The 17,720-nt window shown below is 36.5% G+C and overlaps 1 protein-coding gene across 5 annotated transcripts in view; it reads right to left on the bottom strand.

The window, feature by feature from the left end:
- arhgap21b (Rho GTPase activating protein 21b) overlaps positions 1-13,637 on the bottom strand; it is a 162,414-nt gene extending 148,777 nt beyond the window's left edge. For all 5 annotated transcript variants that reach the window (XR_007440252.1, XM_007250616.4, XM_022677784.2 and 2 more), the window contains exons 1-2: positions 13,410-13,637; positions 10,330-10,512 (exon numbers count right to left, since the gene is read on the bottom strand). Coding sequence is in view for 4 of the 5 variants with exons in the window: in XM_007250616.4 (XP_007250678.3) it covers positions 10,330-10,404 (75 nt within the window). In the remaining variant the exon portion in view is untranslated. The remainder of the gene's footprint in view (positions 1-10,329; positions 10,513-13,409) is intronic.
- Between the last annotated feature and the right edge of the window lie 4,083 nt (positions 13,638-17,720).

The raw sequence follows: 17,720 nt of genomic DNA, 5'->3' as shown, positions 1-17,720 counted from the left end.
GGTTGTGTAAAGATAATTATTAGGTTATGGGCCTTTTAATACAGCGGCGTGTGGAAGGCTTGTGCTGAATGAAGCTGAAAGGTGGTGAGAGGTCATTTCGCAGGTTTGTGTCGCCTAACCTGCGTTTCACATCACGTCATGATCAATAAATCATTAGAAGCGGCTCATTTAGAGGCAGGCCCTGAAGGTGCTTACAGGTGCTTACAGTATTAAACTGGAAGGACAGGCTTTAACATGCAATTGGCCCACATTTTAAAACCAAACCAAACTGTTCAAGGTTTTATATGAAATGCATACAATATTTAATACAGGCAGGGGTGAATGAAAGGCTTCTGTACTGAAAAAAATCAACAAATTGATGATACCTAACTATTCAGTTCACAGCAGATCACTATATTACAATAGAGAACAGTTTAATTAACATATGTTATTTTTTGAAAAAACGAATGATGCTCTGCTTGTAGAAATTAAATGAAATAAAAGCATTCAGCATCAGTTTACACACCTCACTAGGTTAGCCATGATGCTAACAGCTAAACTCAGCAAGCTTGGTAAGAGACACAGAAGTAAAGCTCAGCAGGACTGAAGCATTTTAGCAGCAATGCTAACAGCCATTCTCAGCAGGATTGGAGCATTTTAGCCGCAACACTAACAGTGAGGCTTAGCAGGGTTGAAGCACTTTATCCGCAATGCTAACAGTCAGATTAAGCAGGATTGGTGCATTTTTGCTAAAATGCTAATGCTAGCCAGTCTCAGCAGGGTTGGAGCATTTTAGCAGCAATGCTAACAGCCAGTCTAGGCAGGAATTAATGCATTTTAGCAGTGATTCTAACAGCCAGTCTCAGCAGGATTGGACCATCCTTAAGTACTGATATCATATATTGGTATTGTAAATAATAATAACATAGCATCATGCATCCCAAAATAATTAGCATCTGTCTGATATAAAAATCTATTTTTACAGTAATTATTATTTTCGGACAGTAAGGTGATTCCCATTGCTTTTGCACCACCATATATTAGGATCAGGTCCCAGCAGCTGAAAAGTACCCAGCAAGAAAAGCCCCAGTAGAGGTGAAAGACAAGCAGTCAGCTGGCGACAGGAATTCAGTGGCTGTGTTTGTGTAGGTGTGTTTGTGTGTGATTTGCTTCCTCTGTGAGTGCCCCTACACGTCACCCTGTTTACACAACAAACTACAACACAGCCCTCATGCAAAGCAGACGCCCCTCCCCCCACCCCACTACACACACACACATGCACAAACAAAACAAACAGGTACGCTCAGCTACACTGAAACAGCACATGCTACGTGTGTTTTCTGCATTACACTGTACTGCACTAACGTAATAAATCAATCTGAATGGATTTCAGGAGCCGTAAGGTCATGCAATTAAATACGATCATTCATTCAACTACATGGACATCTATAGAAAGATCTATTTTCAACAAACCATCATCATAACGGCTTTTGTTATCTTGTTTAGATGTAATTTCAAGCCAGAACTCTTTCTCATAGACCATCCAGTGGCTATAACCACCTCATTTATAACATCGCTGGATATTAACATCTCAAGTAACAGCAGCTGGAGCGGTCATATATGTAGCCAACATTAGATTACAGTATTTAACGAACTATAATGTACAATATTAATGAACGTCTATTTTCGGGTCTATTTTCATACATAAGACTCACTGGAATATATGGAAATAGTAAGGAACAAGGGTGTCGCCATGTTTTCCTTCTAATTTAGCGGATAAACAAGCCTGGATGTTAATCTACACAGATTTTTCTGCTGAAAATTGTTTATTTAGGTGAGTAAAGTGCTTCAATTTATTTACAGTAAACTAAGGAGTATATTTTTTACAGTATATTAGCACGGTTAACAGCGCCTAGTGCTAGTAAACACCGTCAGACAGCGCTACACTAACCCAGTAGGCTATCAGCTAGCGGTTCATCCCACATAGCTTGTTTTAACATGGTAAACACGCAGTCTGATATACTCGCCTCTGAACGGGGAAAGAGCTAGCACTGCAGTTAGCGGCTAATGCTAATACTGCTCCAACCTTAGTGCTGGAGAAACTTCACTGAAACTCACTTTTATTCATTTTACGCACATAGATTTTGTACATTTATAACAACAATTTTTATAAAGGTTAATAAGCGTTAAGTGGTAGATACTTTTATTCTTTACCCCTGATTTTTCCTTCCAGAAATAATTTCTGACAAGAGTTCAGGACAAAACAACATCTAACAGCATAACCCTGTACAAAATGAGTTTATATTAACACAGAGAGCACTGTTCTCACCCACATCTACTGCTAAAATAAATAAGTAAATAAATAAGTAAATAAATATACATAGAACCATCCAAACACAAACACACTGATCTTACATAACCCACAAAAACAGATCTGTTCCATTTTAAACCTCACATAGTGTGCACTTTAGCTTCTTCTTAAGGGTTGTAAAGGTCAGTAAGTTTACCACAAAGAGAAAAGTAGAAATATGAGATATCCTCAGGCAGAAGAGAAGAAGCTACAGACCTCTTTTTTCTTCCAAAACATTCCAAGTCATTTTTCAATCTGAAGCAGATTTAGAGTCAGGCATCTGGAATCTGTATTACAACAGAGTCAAAAACAAAGAATGCCCATACTTCTCAAAAACATTTCCTGAACTTTTTTGCTTTTATTTGTCGAGATGAGTGCATAAGAATATCCCTGATGTTCAATCTAAGTCTACATCACTTATTATCTATGAACGATGACTGCTGTAAGGTTTAAATATCTGGCAGATTTAGGGTTTTAAAGTGACAGTGTGGCATAAACCTGATGAGCTCCACACATAAGTCAAAGCAAAAGTGTCAAACTAAGAGTCCCTAATATAAATGAAGTAGTAGCACACAACACTTTCAAACTAAAAGCTGAAATAATACATTTATCTTCACTTTTCTCCTTTATCGATCCAAAAATGACCAGAAATAAAACCTAAAGTTAAATCTTTATACCTAAGGCTGAATCTCTGAAAACATTTGTCCTTTGAGTTAAAGAGCTGTATAATTGACTGTATGGGGGAAGGCAGGTAGGCGTTCTCTGCTGCAGAGCTGTCAGCCAATCAGAGGTGATATATTTTTGCATGTATGAATATTCATGAGCAAGAGCTAAAATCCTGTCCTTCCTCAGAGATCACTAAACCAGTTAATTTAAGCAGGGCTAAACAGAAACACCAGACCACTTTTTTTTCACAAAAAACAGCTCACATGCCATTTATTTCATACACAACTAGACATTAAAAAATTAATGAAAAAACGAAGGCCTTTAACAAAACGTCATCTTCAGCAGCATGCACCATGAGCTAATTTCAGCTGCTCTACAGCCACCGCCACATTCTGCACACGCCTGAGACAATTCAGCTGGCATTCAGCATGTACCTGCGAAGCCACACTCAGCATACCAGAGCAACCCTTATCCAAGAGAGTAGAGAAACTAACTTCACACAGATTTAAAAAAAGGTTCATTTGGTTACAAATAATTTTAGTAGACAATTTTGTATTGTATTGTTTGTATTAATAAAGTGAATTAAAAAAAAAACGTTTAGGCTTGAGATATACCTCCAGAACTGAATTAAAAATATATATTTTACAAATATACACTATTGCAAAAAAAAAAAAAGAAAGGTTATTTTATACGATATGATACGGCACACCCCTAACTGAATTATTAAAAAATACAAGAATTTTATCATCAGATTTGTGACCGAAGTCAATGATCCATAATGTCATGACACTAATAATGCACTCCAAATATCTGCACATATCCAGGATTAAAGTAAAATAAATGATACTGGACAGATATAATCTGTCTCTAGGAGATATATAATGGGAAATGAGAACAGTGTGAATTTTTCTTTTGCTAAAAACAGCAAAAAAGTAGCACCCTGATGTGATAATAAGGGGTGCATGATATGCATGATATTTCAGGGTACAATATCGTTCACGATATTTAAAAACGATATACGGCACATCCCTAGACCTGAGCACCTTGTGTACATGCCAAACTGATGAATCAAGTGAACGCAGGATATGTGAAGCAGCCATCATGTATATGCAAACTCTTATATCTCTGCCCTGAGAAATCTGATATGAAGCTGTTTTAAACTGGACTGGTTTGTTCTGTCCTGCTTCTTATTAAATTACACCACACATGGTAACATAAACAGTATTAAGACACTAAAAACATCAGAAACTGCAAACCTCAGCACATTAAATGAGGCTCTGAAACATTACAAACAAATTACAAAAAACAGCAAGTGTTTTGATAACAGCCTGGACACACAGAATAACAGGATATTAAAAGATGAATGAATAATAAAAGATTGTATGCAACATTAAGATTAAACTTAAATACCTAACACTAACATATATTTTTAAACTGGTTAGTTCAGGTTAATATTAAAGTGCAGTGATTTTTCCCTCACCTCTAAACATCTGATGCTTGGTTGTCACAGAATGGCTGATTGTAGGTAAAAATCTTTTTTTTTGTGATTAAAACAAGATAATTAAGATCGAATGATTATTGCAGAGTATATAGGTCTTTGTTTTTCTCAGCTAAACTGTATACAATATTCAAGAAAATCACACAAACATGTAAAAACTATTACAATACAAATAAATCACAATTATAATTTGCGCCATAATCAGTCAGCAGCAATTACTCCGTTTGCACTCATTAAAAAAATCCCAGTCATGCAGCTGCCGGAGCCCTGAGAGAGTACAATTGGCATTGTTCTCTCTCTGGATGGGATGGATTATATATATATATATATATATATATATATATAAATTAAATAATAATATAAAATACACTGTGCAATCCCAAGCATTGAGGCTACACTGCCAGCCTATTAATAATTCATTAAAGCAGCCCGGACGCATCTGGACATAAGGGTGGGAGGGGTTACTCCAATCCCCTGGAAGGTTTCCATGAGACACAGCCAAGAGCAGACGATGAGCTCCTCCGTGTCCTTTGGGCTCTCCGTATGCCTCCGAGGAAGGAATTTTGATGAGGGTTAAGGAGATTGAGCGCTCCCCGCGACGCTCCTGCTGAAATATTACGTAACAGTGCGTCTCATCACCACCAGTACTTTAAGTTAGCAGGTTGCATAAGCTGGTACCCAAAACACGAGCCAGACTAAAAGCAGAGCCCCTGTGCTGGAAACCGGAGCGCCTACTGACATAACCAGCAGCGCCTGAGGAGAACATGCAAAGTGACCTTTTTCTCATTTGGCATAATATATAACTCAGTAACTCAGAAACTGCAGTCTGAAAGCGTGTGCAGTGGATTAAAAACTACCAAACTGGCCCTGAAAGTTAGCTTATCAGCTCTGCCATGCAACATACAGAATTAACCATACATATGAGTTTAAAATTCCAATTAAAATTTTATTTCATCACTTATTGTTTTGTTATTTAATCTGTTAGTTTTAGTAACTACATTTAAATCTTAACATTTACATATTTCTTACACCCCTACATCTGTTTGAATTCATAAACCAAGAACATTCATTTAAATTACCATTTTCTATTCACGCCTTACCCCTCAAACGCTTCTTTAAGAGATTTTTAAGAACTGATCCTTTGTTTTTACTGCTGTGTTTAAACTGAGCATCCTCTAGGTGACATTAATGGACGGTATTCCCAACCCAAAGCAGCAAGGAACCTTTTCAAAAGGTAACCTGTGTTTCTAACCTGAGTTTAGATGTCAGTCCTTCAGATGTTAGAAATATTTTCTGCTAATTTTGTTCATTCCACCTAAATAATGTGAGTAAATGCATGCACGGATTATATACACAACATTTCTCCAACTCGCCAGTTTTTGCAGGACTGGATAAATTGTATGGACTGTGTGGAAATTAAGAACTTTTTCAATTGTGAATAAAAAAAGAAACCATTTTCTACAATATGGGCTCTTCCCATCAGCCCACCAGTCTTTGGCATCTGGTCTCAGTAGAGAACATTTGGTCTCCTCTATATTGAATTGAGGATGCATTTTTCCTTCCAGACAAAGGAGTTAATCATATGACGACTGGTAACAAGGCATACAGAAATGTGAGTGGAGAAGACTCGTAATGAGGACCAGGACCTGAGAGTCGGGAATGCTGGAGCGGTAACACGATTTTCCCTGACTGAGGGAAAAGCAATTTGGAAGAAAACATCAGCCATGGTATCGTAGTTTTACAGACAGACAAAACAAACAAGTCTGTGAGGTTTATAATGATGCACAGCTTTCAAAATCAACTGAGGAGAACATCCAGTCTGATCTGTTTTAAAAAATTGATCGTCTAATGATTTACTACACCAACTGGTATAATATAAAAAGACAGGAAACAGCCAGTTTTAAGGCCCAGTTTTGATCACCGACAGTGGTTTAGATTTTATAAGACTTTAGGAATCCAGAGGAAGCTGAAACCCCGAGTCATACGGCAACCATATGTTTCAGTCATGGGCTAAACTTGCAAAACAAAGGTCCCAAAAAAAAAAAAAAAAAAAAGCAAAGAAAGAAGCCACACAGCACAGACAGAGTAAATGAGAAATATCTGCAGGGTCAGGCTGTAACAGGAGTGAGCAGAACAATGTTCCCATCATGCACTCTGAACAACGAGCTGCTCAGGCATCCTAAACATTTCACTGGGTCAATGAGGACAAAACAACACGGACAGAGACTCAATACTCCCCCTGTGACACACTAGCCTAGCACTGGGCGTAGGGCTGTGTACTGCCAAGAACTTTGTGATACGATACACATCACGATACAAGGGTTAAAATTAAATATACTGCGCTTGTTTTAAATAAACTTTCCTTCAAGCGCTAAAATGCTAAACTAAAAAAGAAAAAAAAACTAATATAATATACTAAGTAGAACGAGCGCTGGATGTTAATCTACACAGATTTCTTTGCGTGAGTGAAAGCGCTTCCGTTCATTTACAGTAAGCTTAGATTTCTAGATTTCCACTAAGGCTGGGTGCAGCAGCATTAGCATTAGTAAATGCCGCTGACAGCACTACACTGAGGTACTTCGAGTGTTCCGATAAGCCAGGGCAATAATAGCTAGCAGCTACAGTTCGATATACTCATCTCTTAACAGTAAAAGAGCTAGTGTTTAGCGCCGTTAACGGCTAATGCTAATACTGCTCTAGCCTCAGTGCTAGAAAGACAAACTGAAACTCCTGTATAAAGCTGTACTTCAATGGAGTGCTTTACTGCTTCTTACAACCTGACTGGTAAAATTCATGCATATGGCGCACTGACGATTTTTGGGAGAATTCAAGAATTTTAAGTGCGTCTTACAGTGAGAAAAAAAAACAGTATTTATAAATGAAACTAGACCTAATCTTTAAATTACAGAAGAAAAGATTCAAAAGTTCTATTACACTTTTAGGTCTCTTTTCCAGTGAAATAACTAGGCACTGTTAGGAATTTCAAAGTTAAATAAACCCTGAAATTAAGTTTGACAGCTGAGAAATTTGACAACCTATACAAATTTAATAATGGTCTAATATTTAACTAAATGAAAAAGTTAATACAAATCTATTGATTAGATTTACTGTATAATCTGAGATTTACATCTCAGATTATACCTCCAGTACAATAACAATTCCACTCAGCCGGCGCACACAGTCATGATTATTCGCCGCCTGCTCACCGTCACAGACCATCTAACTCAGTAAAGACGTAAACAAACAAGAAACAAACATCCATCTGAGAACAAGCTGCAACAAATCCCGCAGATTCCCATCTCCTTTCCCCCCGCCCATTAAATCTTCAGATCAGTTTAAACGAGTGTGTCGGATACACGCTTCCCTTTCTTTTCATGCCTCGCTTTGAAAGCCTGGATAATCGAGATAGAGCTGCTGGCGGCCGAGAAAACTCACTGGAAACAGAAATAAAAGCACAACACCAGCAGCACAGGCAGAGCTGCATATTAGATTAAAGGCGAGGGAGTGATGTGGAGAAACCTGCAGACCCTATAAATAGATGACCTTCAACCCATCACGAAGGCAGGCAGAGGTCTGCACAAAGGTCTGCATTCAGACTGCCAGTCAGGAGCTGCGTCAAGAACAAGGATGGTCTGATCTAAAAGCTGAGCGAAGAGGAAAGACCAACAACACACACACATACCTATTCACCCCGTTAATGTCAGCGTATTTACTGATGCACCACGTCACGATTATCTAAAAAAAATTTTTAATATAAATTCATAAAATAATTAAAAATGTGAAACTCATATTATATAGATGTATTACACACAGAGTGATCTATTTTAAGCAATTATTTATTTTATTGTTAATGATTATGGCTTACAGCCAATGAAAATGAAAAATAAGTGTATCAGAAAATTTGAATATTAAAAAATAAGGAGAGACATGTCATCTGCTGGTGTTGATCCACTGTGTTTTATTATCAAGTCTAAAGTCAGTTCTGTTTTGTTTTTCCGCAAAATCTTACAGCACTTCATACATCCCTCTGCTGACAACAACTTTTATGGAGATGGGGGATTTTATTTTCCAGCAGGACTTGGCACACTGCCCACACTGCTAAAAGTAAAAATAAAAATAAAGTAAAATTTGAGATACTGATTTTTGGGTGTTCATTGGCTGTAAGCCATAATCATATACAATAAAATAAATAAACACTTAAGAGATCACTGTGTGTAATACATCTATATTATGTATGAGTTTCACATTTTGGGGTTGTAAATCTGGATCTACTGGAACAGTGGTTTACCTTTTACCTTTTATCTATAAACGTTCTGGACTTAGAAAAATGATTTAGTCCGTTTTGTAAATTGCAGTGTGAAATCGAAACAAACTGGACTTTAAGGTGTAAAAACACCCTTAGACTACTACTCTCCGTCTCAACTGATGATGAAACAGAGAGGGATTTCCCTTCTGTTGCATAGTGTAATATTACACTAAATTACACTAAATTCAGCACAATATGATAAAATATTGGTATACTGCCTAACCCTATTGTCTAAGATGCTACAATTTCACCCAACTTTATCAACAAGTAGAAGAAAGTCTCAAATCAACGAGAGAAAACACTCGATATTAAACTAATTTCTAAATACTAAAGAAGTCCAAAGAAGCTCAAAGAAGCCTGAGGAAGCTCTTCAAGCAGAGTCAGCAAAACGCAGCTCAGTCATTATTATATAAAGGTGTGAGAGAAAAGCAGCTCAGGGCCCGAGGGCTGCTGACTAGCTGACACTCATAAGCAGAGCAGAAAGTGAGTGACTCCTTGAACAAAGTCCACAGAAGAAAAGCGTATCTTTATTTATAAAACAGTCGTTTCTGTAAAGCTTTTTATTAGGAGTAAAAATCGACCCTAAAACTAAACACATCGTTTCCGACTCGTCTAAATTAAGGCTGTTGTGGCTGTTCTCGCTGTGGCGGAGAGAACATGGGCCGGCGGTGCTCCGTGCCAGAAGTCTATGAGTGAGCGTGCCAGGGAATTTCCTTCAAGAGCTTCCAAAAAATTCCACTTATATTTGCTGCGGACAAAGAATTTGATTTCTTTTTGCTTCGGCTTCCCTCAACAAAGGATGAGAAATCCATGAACTCCAGGCTGTGTAACTGCATACTGTTCTACAGGGAGAGAAGATGCCATTCTCTCTCTTATTCTCTCTCTCTCTCTCTCTCATTCTCTCTAAAAAAGTACTGAGAGTTCATTGACCTGTTAAGACGTTGCCAAGGTCAACCAAAAACGCAGACAAGAGTTCACCAAGACAGTGATATACGAGTTTTCAAGATCAGAATCCGAAGCATCAACAAGATTTTGATAAAGAACCAAGGATACAGTACAATATTCTCACTTCTGAACAACGAAAAAGCTAGCGCTGCAGTTAGTGGTTAATGCTAATACTGCTGCAGCCTTAATGCTGGAGACACTTTATTGAAATCTTAACCTGTATAATTCAGCACACTTTAGGTTTTTGGAAAAATTTAAAGATTAAGTGCGCTTTATAGTGCTAAAAATACAATATGTGGGGTTGTGGACCAAAAAAAAAATCGTATGATATCTAGAAATATGTCCAACCTGAATAAACTCTAAGGCTCTAAACACAAACCACAAGTTTACTTTCACGATAGGGATCAATATGTACACTGTAGCCTCTAGGCCGGCCCCTACGCTGCCCGCCAGTCAAACATTCCCCTGTTTTAGAATCAAAGCTGTGTTGTAACTTCCACCCAAACCACTCCTTATCAGCTGCTACTGGGTCACAGTTTGGGCTATAAGAACACAGCCAAGCTTAGAGAGGAAAGGTCACCTCACCTCGCTGAGAGGAGCTGGAGAGGAATAGTTGGCCTCATCCTCGTCGTCGGGGTTCCTCCGTGTTGTTTCCATCATTTCACTGCACGTAAATAGCGATCACCCGCTGCAGCCGACATCTAGGTGAGCGTCCAAGTAATCCAAACCATCTGATTACAAAGTAAACATCCGTCCTGCGGAGAAGGTCTGTAAATAAGAGAGACGAGATAGAAATATTCTTAAAAAGGAACTTTACTTAGAACAAAAGTAAAGAGAGACAGGGGTTAGGTGTGAATTTTTCATATAGTTCAAGATAACTTTTTATTTGGACAATATACTTTTCTACTAATATACATGAGTTACAGTATAACTAACACTTCATATTTATAAAGAGCAATTAACTTAAATTAAGGTTAATCAGACTTAAAATTTTAATAATCACATTTAAATGTAAAAAAAATCCCACACATTTAAACAAACTAAAGGTCCAAATACTAAGCGTTAATAACATAATTACTGTAACAGGCTTAAGCAGAAGGAAAACAACATTATTTTTTAGTAGAAGTGATTGTAAAAAAACATAGCTTAATCTTTGGAGCATTTCTATTGGTCTGTTCATCAATAAACTTAAACTTTAAACACGATCATACATCACAGACACAAGGTCAGATTTACAATGTCAAAAAAAGAGACAATACACATTTTTAAAATGTAAAAAATGTCATTTTAAATCAATTTTAATTCTACTGCATTGAAAACTTGTCCTTCTATCTCTAGTTTTGTCTACTAGTATAATAGAATTAAACATTTCTTAATTTACAAAACTTTTTCTAAACATGTATGACATACATGGGACCTTATATATAAAATATATATAAAATATATGCATGTGTGTATACATATACAGTATCAGTCAAAGGTTTGTCTGACGTTTTCTCATTCAAAGCATTTTCTTTCTTTTTATGATTTATAATGTGGAATTATGGACTGAACAAAAAACTAACTATGTTTTATACTTAATCTTTGACGGCAGATCTGCAGACTGTTTTTTTTTTTTGTTTTTTTAATCTCAGTATCTTCATCTATGAGGAGGAGTCACCTAGAAGAGTTTTCTCAGCATCTTAAAGGAGTTCCTGGAGGTGCTGAACAATAGTTGCTGCTTTTCCTTCATCTCAGTTGAGATCAGGGGATTAATGTGGAGGACAAACACTTTTTTTTTTTTACTGTTCACTACGTAATTTCATAGGTGTTCCTGAACTCCTTTCATGTCTTTAATATTAATCTACAATGTAGAAAATATATTAAATAATTTTTTTTTTTTTTAAACTTTAAATGAGAAGGTGTGTCCAAACTCATTGACTGATACTGTAGCTGTAGTTGTATAGTCACCCCCAGCCCCAGTGAGCCAGCCCCTGTGAAAACTGCTTACAACAGCAGAATCCCCGAGTCTGTGCTGCTAAAGTGCCACATGGCTTTAGGTGGGACTCCCTGCTGTTTTTGGGGGGGTTTTGCTGCTGCTGTTGCTCCTGCAATAGCTCTCATAAAGACAATAACACGCATACATGTATTTAGCATACAAATAGGAACAGCTTTGGATTGATTTACATGATGGTTTAGCTCAGAGTGAAAGCATGAGAGTGGCAACTGTTAACCTAGCTAGTTATACAGGCTGTCTACTGCAGATAAATACTAAAGATCTGTATTAACAGCTTTATTTTATTTTCTAGCTAGTTAACTAACTAACTGCTCAATTCTTCTGTGGACAGTTTTTGTGGACAATGTCTGGGACCCCTATTTATGCCATATACAGCTCTGGAAAAAAAATAAGAGAACACTTCAGATTCTGAATCAGTTTCTCCGATTGTCCTATTTAAAGGTATATGTTTAAGTAAAATTTACATTGTTGTTTTATGTTATGAACTACGGATTGATGACTTGTGTTCTCATTTTCTATTATATATCTAATACAGACAGATTAAATCTGTCCAGCATAATTTATTTTACTTTAATCCTGCATATCTGGAGATATTTGGAGTGCATATTATTAGTATCATGACATTCTGGATCACTGACTTCTGTTACAAATCTGATAAAAATTCTTCTTTTGATAAAAACAGCAAAATAAAAGTAGAATATCGTTTACCATATTTAAAAATGTTGGTGATATTATTGCGTACAACACACAGCATATAGGATAGCACACCCCTAAACAGCTGTAAACTGAACGGTCAGGTATCATCAGTTTGTTGTTGTGCATGTATTTATTTAGACTCTGAAAACAAATATACAAACAAAAGAACACTTTATAGATAAATAATTTATTTATCTATCATTAACCCATTTATTAATTTACGTAATCTTCCTTTTAAATTAATTGCAGACAGAAAAAAGCACTCATATATTTTTTAACAATGGAATTAGTTCAGGTCTAACGTAAAATCTCTTGTGCATGTATTTATTTAAACTTGTTTCTTTTTTATCCTAGTTACTACTTAGTCATGTCGTTTACTGAACTTTTGTTTTGTGATTTTGTTAAGTTTGGCCCTGAACAAACTGAACAAACTTATCTTGTGCAAGAATTATTTGTTTTGTTTAGATCATTCTATGTATAAAGGTACATAATATTGTTTTTAAACGTATTGCACTTTAAACGTATGGCACTCTTATATTATACTAATAAATAATAATAAAGTTAAAAGCTTTAGCTCTAAATTCAGACACAAACGACCCCCCCTGGACAGAAGTAAGTTATCTGGTTAATGATTAACAGCGTTTTACAGCTGAAAGTTGGTGAGAAAACTGGTGTTTTTGACTCTCAGCCCCCCTCCCCCTCCTCCTCTCCTCCCCTCAGAGGGCTAGCGCTGTTAGCTTCCCAGTCTCGGAAAACTTTACCACACTGATTCCAGTCCGCTTTTAGCGAATATTTCCCTCAAACACAGCTCTTAAACCGCTTTTACAGGTGAATAAAGAGTTATTAAACACGATGCAGCTCTTATAAAGCCACTCCGCGCTTAATTCTGATTAAAACAGAGCGATAAACCCAGCCGCTAGCCGTTAGCTTAGCACAGTCTCTCCCCGCTATTGTGTTGTGCGGTCGGGTTTACCTGTTGGCAGCACCGCGCTGAGGGAACGCCGCGAACGCCCTGAACGCCCATTGGAAATCAGATAAACTCTCCCCGCTCAGCATGAGGAGACAGATAAATCCATTTTCCGAGCCGCAGGAACGACATTTCTCCGTTCTCCTGCGTTTTAAACAACTTAACAAGCCGCTCCGAAACTTTCTGGCTGCTCGCTTCAGCCTCGCTCGCGCCTGGGAGTCGAATCGCACGAGCTCACTAACAATGCTGGAATTGTGCTTGGAGTTGCGCGAGCTCTGAACGAGTCATTCCTCCCGGTTCGGCTCTTTTTAGTGAATCCAATCACTAAAACGATTCATCAACTCAGCTTAACTCAACTCAAAACAAAAAAATCTCGCACATATGCAACGTTTATGTCTTTAAAATCCCATTAAAAACCCAGTTAAAATCTTAAAAATAATACGTAATATACACTGCTAATCAAAAGTTTTAAAACACCTAATTTCCTCTCTCTCTTTTTTTTAGTATTTAAACTCTTCAGGATTATTCAATAACTGGAAACGGTATAAAAATCTAGTGTACAAAGGGAAAAAAGGAAAAAGAAAATTAAAAGAAAACTTAAAAACCGAAGTAAAATAAGTAAATAACTAAGTAAAAATGATATACCAAAAAGAAAAACATATATATATTGTTTAAAAAAGAGGGGATGTTTTTTTTTTTTTTTACCAAATTCTGTATTCAAATCAAACGTTTTTAATGTTCTGTGTCTATGCTCACAAGTAAAATAATTAAAAAAATAAATGTGTATTAAATCTATTCAATTATATCTTTTTCTGTGCTAAGATCTGCACACTATCCATGTCTCTTTTGTACACAAATAAGCACAAATAAAAAAAATCTAAAAAAAAATTTTTAATGATTGAAATCATCATACAACAGCTCTGAAAAAAAATAAGAGACCACTTCAGTTTCTGAATCAGTTTCTCTGATTTTTCTATTTATTATATGTTTGAATAAATGAACTTTGTTGTTGTATTCTATAAACTAAAGACAGTATTACGAAAATAACAAAAATATGCAGAGTGTTTAGACCTCAAAAAAATGCAAAGAAAATAAGTTCATTTTCATAAAGTGTTAAGAGTTCAATCAATAATTGGTTGAATAACCCTGGTTTTTCATCACAGTTTTACTGCATCTTGGCATCATGTTCTACTCCACCAGCCTTAAACATTCAAGTTCAGCTTGTTTTGATGGTTTGTGATCATCCATCTTTCTCTTGATTACATTCCAGAGGTTTTAATTTTGGTAAAATCAAATTAACTCATCATTTTAACCCTTTCTGAAATGATTTGCTGCAACATTTATCAAGTAATGTCTGAGTTACAACGGATAAATAAAAAATATATAATTAAAACTGGACTCTTTATATGTAATAACCTAGATTATATAGCTAAAACCCTTTAGCTACAAATTTAAAACTCTCAATAATGTAACATCAACACAATTCTAACATCTAGGGTACACCCTCTATCCTTCACTTATAAATCTAAAAGTTTTATAGTTCTAAAAAAACCTCATAAAATCTTATTTTTAAAGTTATGTATTGAAGTTTTACACATTTTAATCTTGTGAAACAAAACAAAATAAGCTTCAGTTTACTTCGGTTCACTTGTTGACCAGAGGAACCGAATCTTAGAATCGGAACTTCTTTTCATTGAATCGGACTATTCAAAAGAGTCGATTCAGTAAAAGAAGCTAAACCCAAGTTCCCATCGTTACAAACGTGCTCGCGGGAGGGAGGGGGCGGGACTCTCGGGAGGCCTGGAACCGCCCCGCCCTCTCGCTATCGACCAATCAAGTTCCACTTCACGCTTGCGGTTTGAATTTTAGCCAATCAGCAAGTTTCTTACAGAGAGGCATTATGTTCTGGCTTTAAATATTTTTTTCATTTGCGTTGTTTATTTCGTCTTTTTATATATTAAGTTATTAATGTGATACGATGTTAAATGTATTAATTAGTTTTTAGTTTATTAGTAATTAAACAATTTTACATTGACATTTTATTCACTTTTTTATGTTCCTTTATAAGCATGTATTCATGATTTTAAGCATAAAAACAATGTGTATTTAACAATTATTATATTAAATGGTTGATTGACAAATTTATTTATTATTGATTGATTTGACCATTTACATTGATATATTTATTAATAATTATATTAGTTTCTTTATTTTTACTGCCTGTAAACAAAGAAATGCACAAAGTTGAAAAGTTTTGCCAAAGGTTTTGGCCTTTTTTTGTGTGTTTTTATATTTCCACTCTTGTCTCAACTGCCTCTATAAATATTTTAAACACCAAAAATACATCCATCCGTTTTCTGTGAATCAGCTGAAAGAGTTTTGTGTCAGGAATCATTTGCTTCTATAAGCCGTTTGGATGCTCCTCCCTTATTGTGACATCACAATAATGAAACCTGCTTAAAACCACCCTGTCTCCACCCCTCACTCGTCAACCCCCACCAGAGCCCCACCCACTAGATCAGATGAAAAAACATTGTTTCAAACATTTTAGTTGAGAACCTTAGACAGTACACAGCAGGATTAACCAGCAGACTTTGTTTGAGGGAGGGATCTGTACTGTCACTACTGTCCGTGGCAAGCCAGCAGATGAGGGAGATAAATAATTTTGTGCTTCTAACACTGCAGTTAAGTAGGAACTAGCTTGTTTGTGTTATGCCATTTAGCTAACAATAGCTAACAATAACTTGTGGTAAACATTTAGTGTAAATATGGGGCGTGGACAGCAACAGCTTATTTGCATAAAGGTGACATAAAAGAGTCCTTAAACAGTTTATTGTGAAAAAGAATGAAACTGGAATAGAGAATAGAGAATAGAGCTGGTGAGATATATATATATTTATGTGAGTGATTTTGTGTGAAGAACTTTATGAACATGTTTTGTATTATAGCCCCATAGACCTATAGAGTCTAACTTTTGTGAAACAAGGTATTATATCTCCTCTTTAAGCATCAGTATGGTTTTATGTAGAATTAAAACACTTTAAATTAAGGGTACATTGATTTAATTTCAATTTTTTCGGATACTCCAGTTGAATACTCTCCACATCCAACATCACTCCACCCTTATTATCTGAGCAGCTCTCTCTCTCTCTCTCTCTCTCTCTCTCTCTCTCTCTCTCTGTCTCTCACACAGCAGCTGTTTGGCTAGATTACCACAGTCACATGCCGTCCCAGTTCAAAGTGGGGTCGGGCCGCTCGGCATGTGGCTGGCACAGGCTGGGGAATGTGTGTGGTGTGACAGTGCGAGCGTACAAGGCCCAGTTCCTCTCTCTCTCTCGACCTCCCGCAGCTGCAGCTCAGCTTGTGTGTCGTTCTGCTGCTATATTTGCTATTCATTGAGCGTGTTATGGGTCGGGACCCGGGCCAAGAGGGTCAGTGGTGAAGCTTCTGTGTACACTCTGTGGGCCAATGTTTTGTAACGGTCAGTTTTTACGTTCCACATTATAGGGAGGGATCATTTCACACATATCTCCCTGTAATAGTGAACAGTGAAACAGCTGGAGGAACAGTGAACATGTGAATATTGAGACCAGCAAATACAGATACAAATACAGTTTTTCCCCTTTTCATGATTTCTTTATTTTCTGGGGTAATTTTTCCTTTTATGGGGGTCCTCTGTGATTTTATTCCCGTCCAGAACAACTATGTGCGTGTTTTTCTCAGACGTCCTCTGAGATAAAAAAAAATTACAGGCTGAATTATCTACTGTTTTTCACTGAACTCCTGTAATCGTGGTCCTCCGGTAATTTTAGTCCCATCCGGACTCACATCTCTGATTTTAGCTATTTGTCCACTGCTGCGCACCGTAATTACACTTTGAGCGCTTGTTTCTACGGAGATCCACGTTAAAAACACAACAGCGAGTGGAAATGGAGGAGCTACTGAACACCGTGATGTCATGTAACCGAGAAAAAAAACTAAAAAACTCACTGGTCCTCCTGTTTTTTCAATTGCAGTCCGAATGCAGGAGTTTTATCACTAAGTGTAAAATATTTTTCACAGACGCCTCCTGAGAAACTAATGTTCTAGATCATATGTTGTAGTGATGAAAAAAAAATGCTGTTTCTGTCAGTAAAGTGCTCAAGACAGAATTTTAGTAAATAAATACAAAAAAGAAATCTTAAAAAAAAAATCAAACATAATATTTGTATTTTGTCTGTTCATTACAGTTCAGTCATTTGTTTAACACTGTTATTTTTATTTGATATAACCTTTATTGTTTTAATACATTTTAATATATATTTATATTTATTTTTA

The sequence above is a fragment of the Astyanax mexicanus genome, chromosome 8, assembly GCF_023375975.1.
Source record: "Astyanax mexicanus isolate ESR-SI-001 chromosome 8, AstMex3_surface, whole genome shotgun sequence".
NCBI classification, from domain to species: domain Eukaryota; kingdom Metazoa; phylum Chordata; class Actinopteri; order Characiformes; family Acestrorhamphidae; genus Astyanax; species Astyanax mexicanus.
Note: the sequence above shows the minus strand (reverse complement) of the source record. Positions and strands in the feature narration are given on the sequence as shown.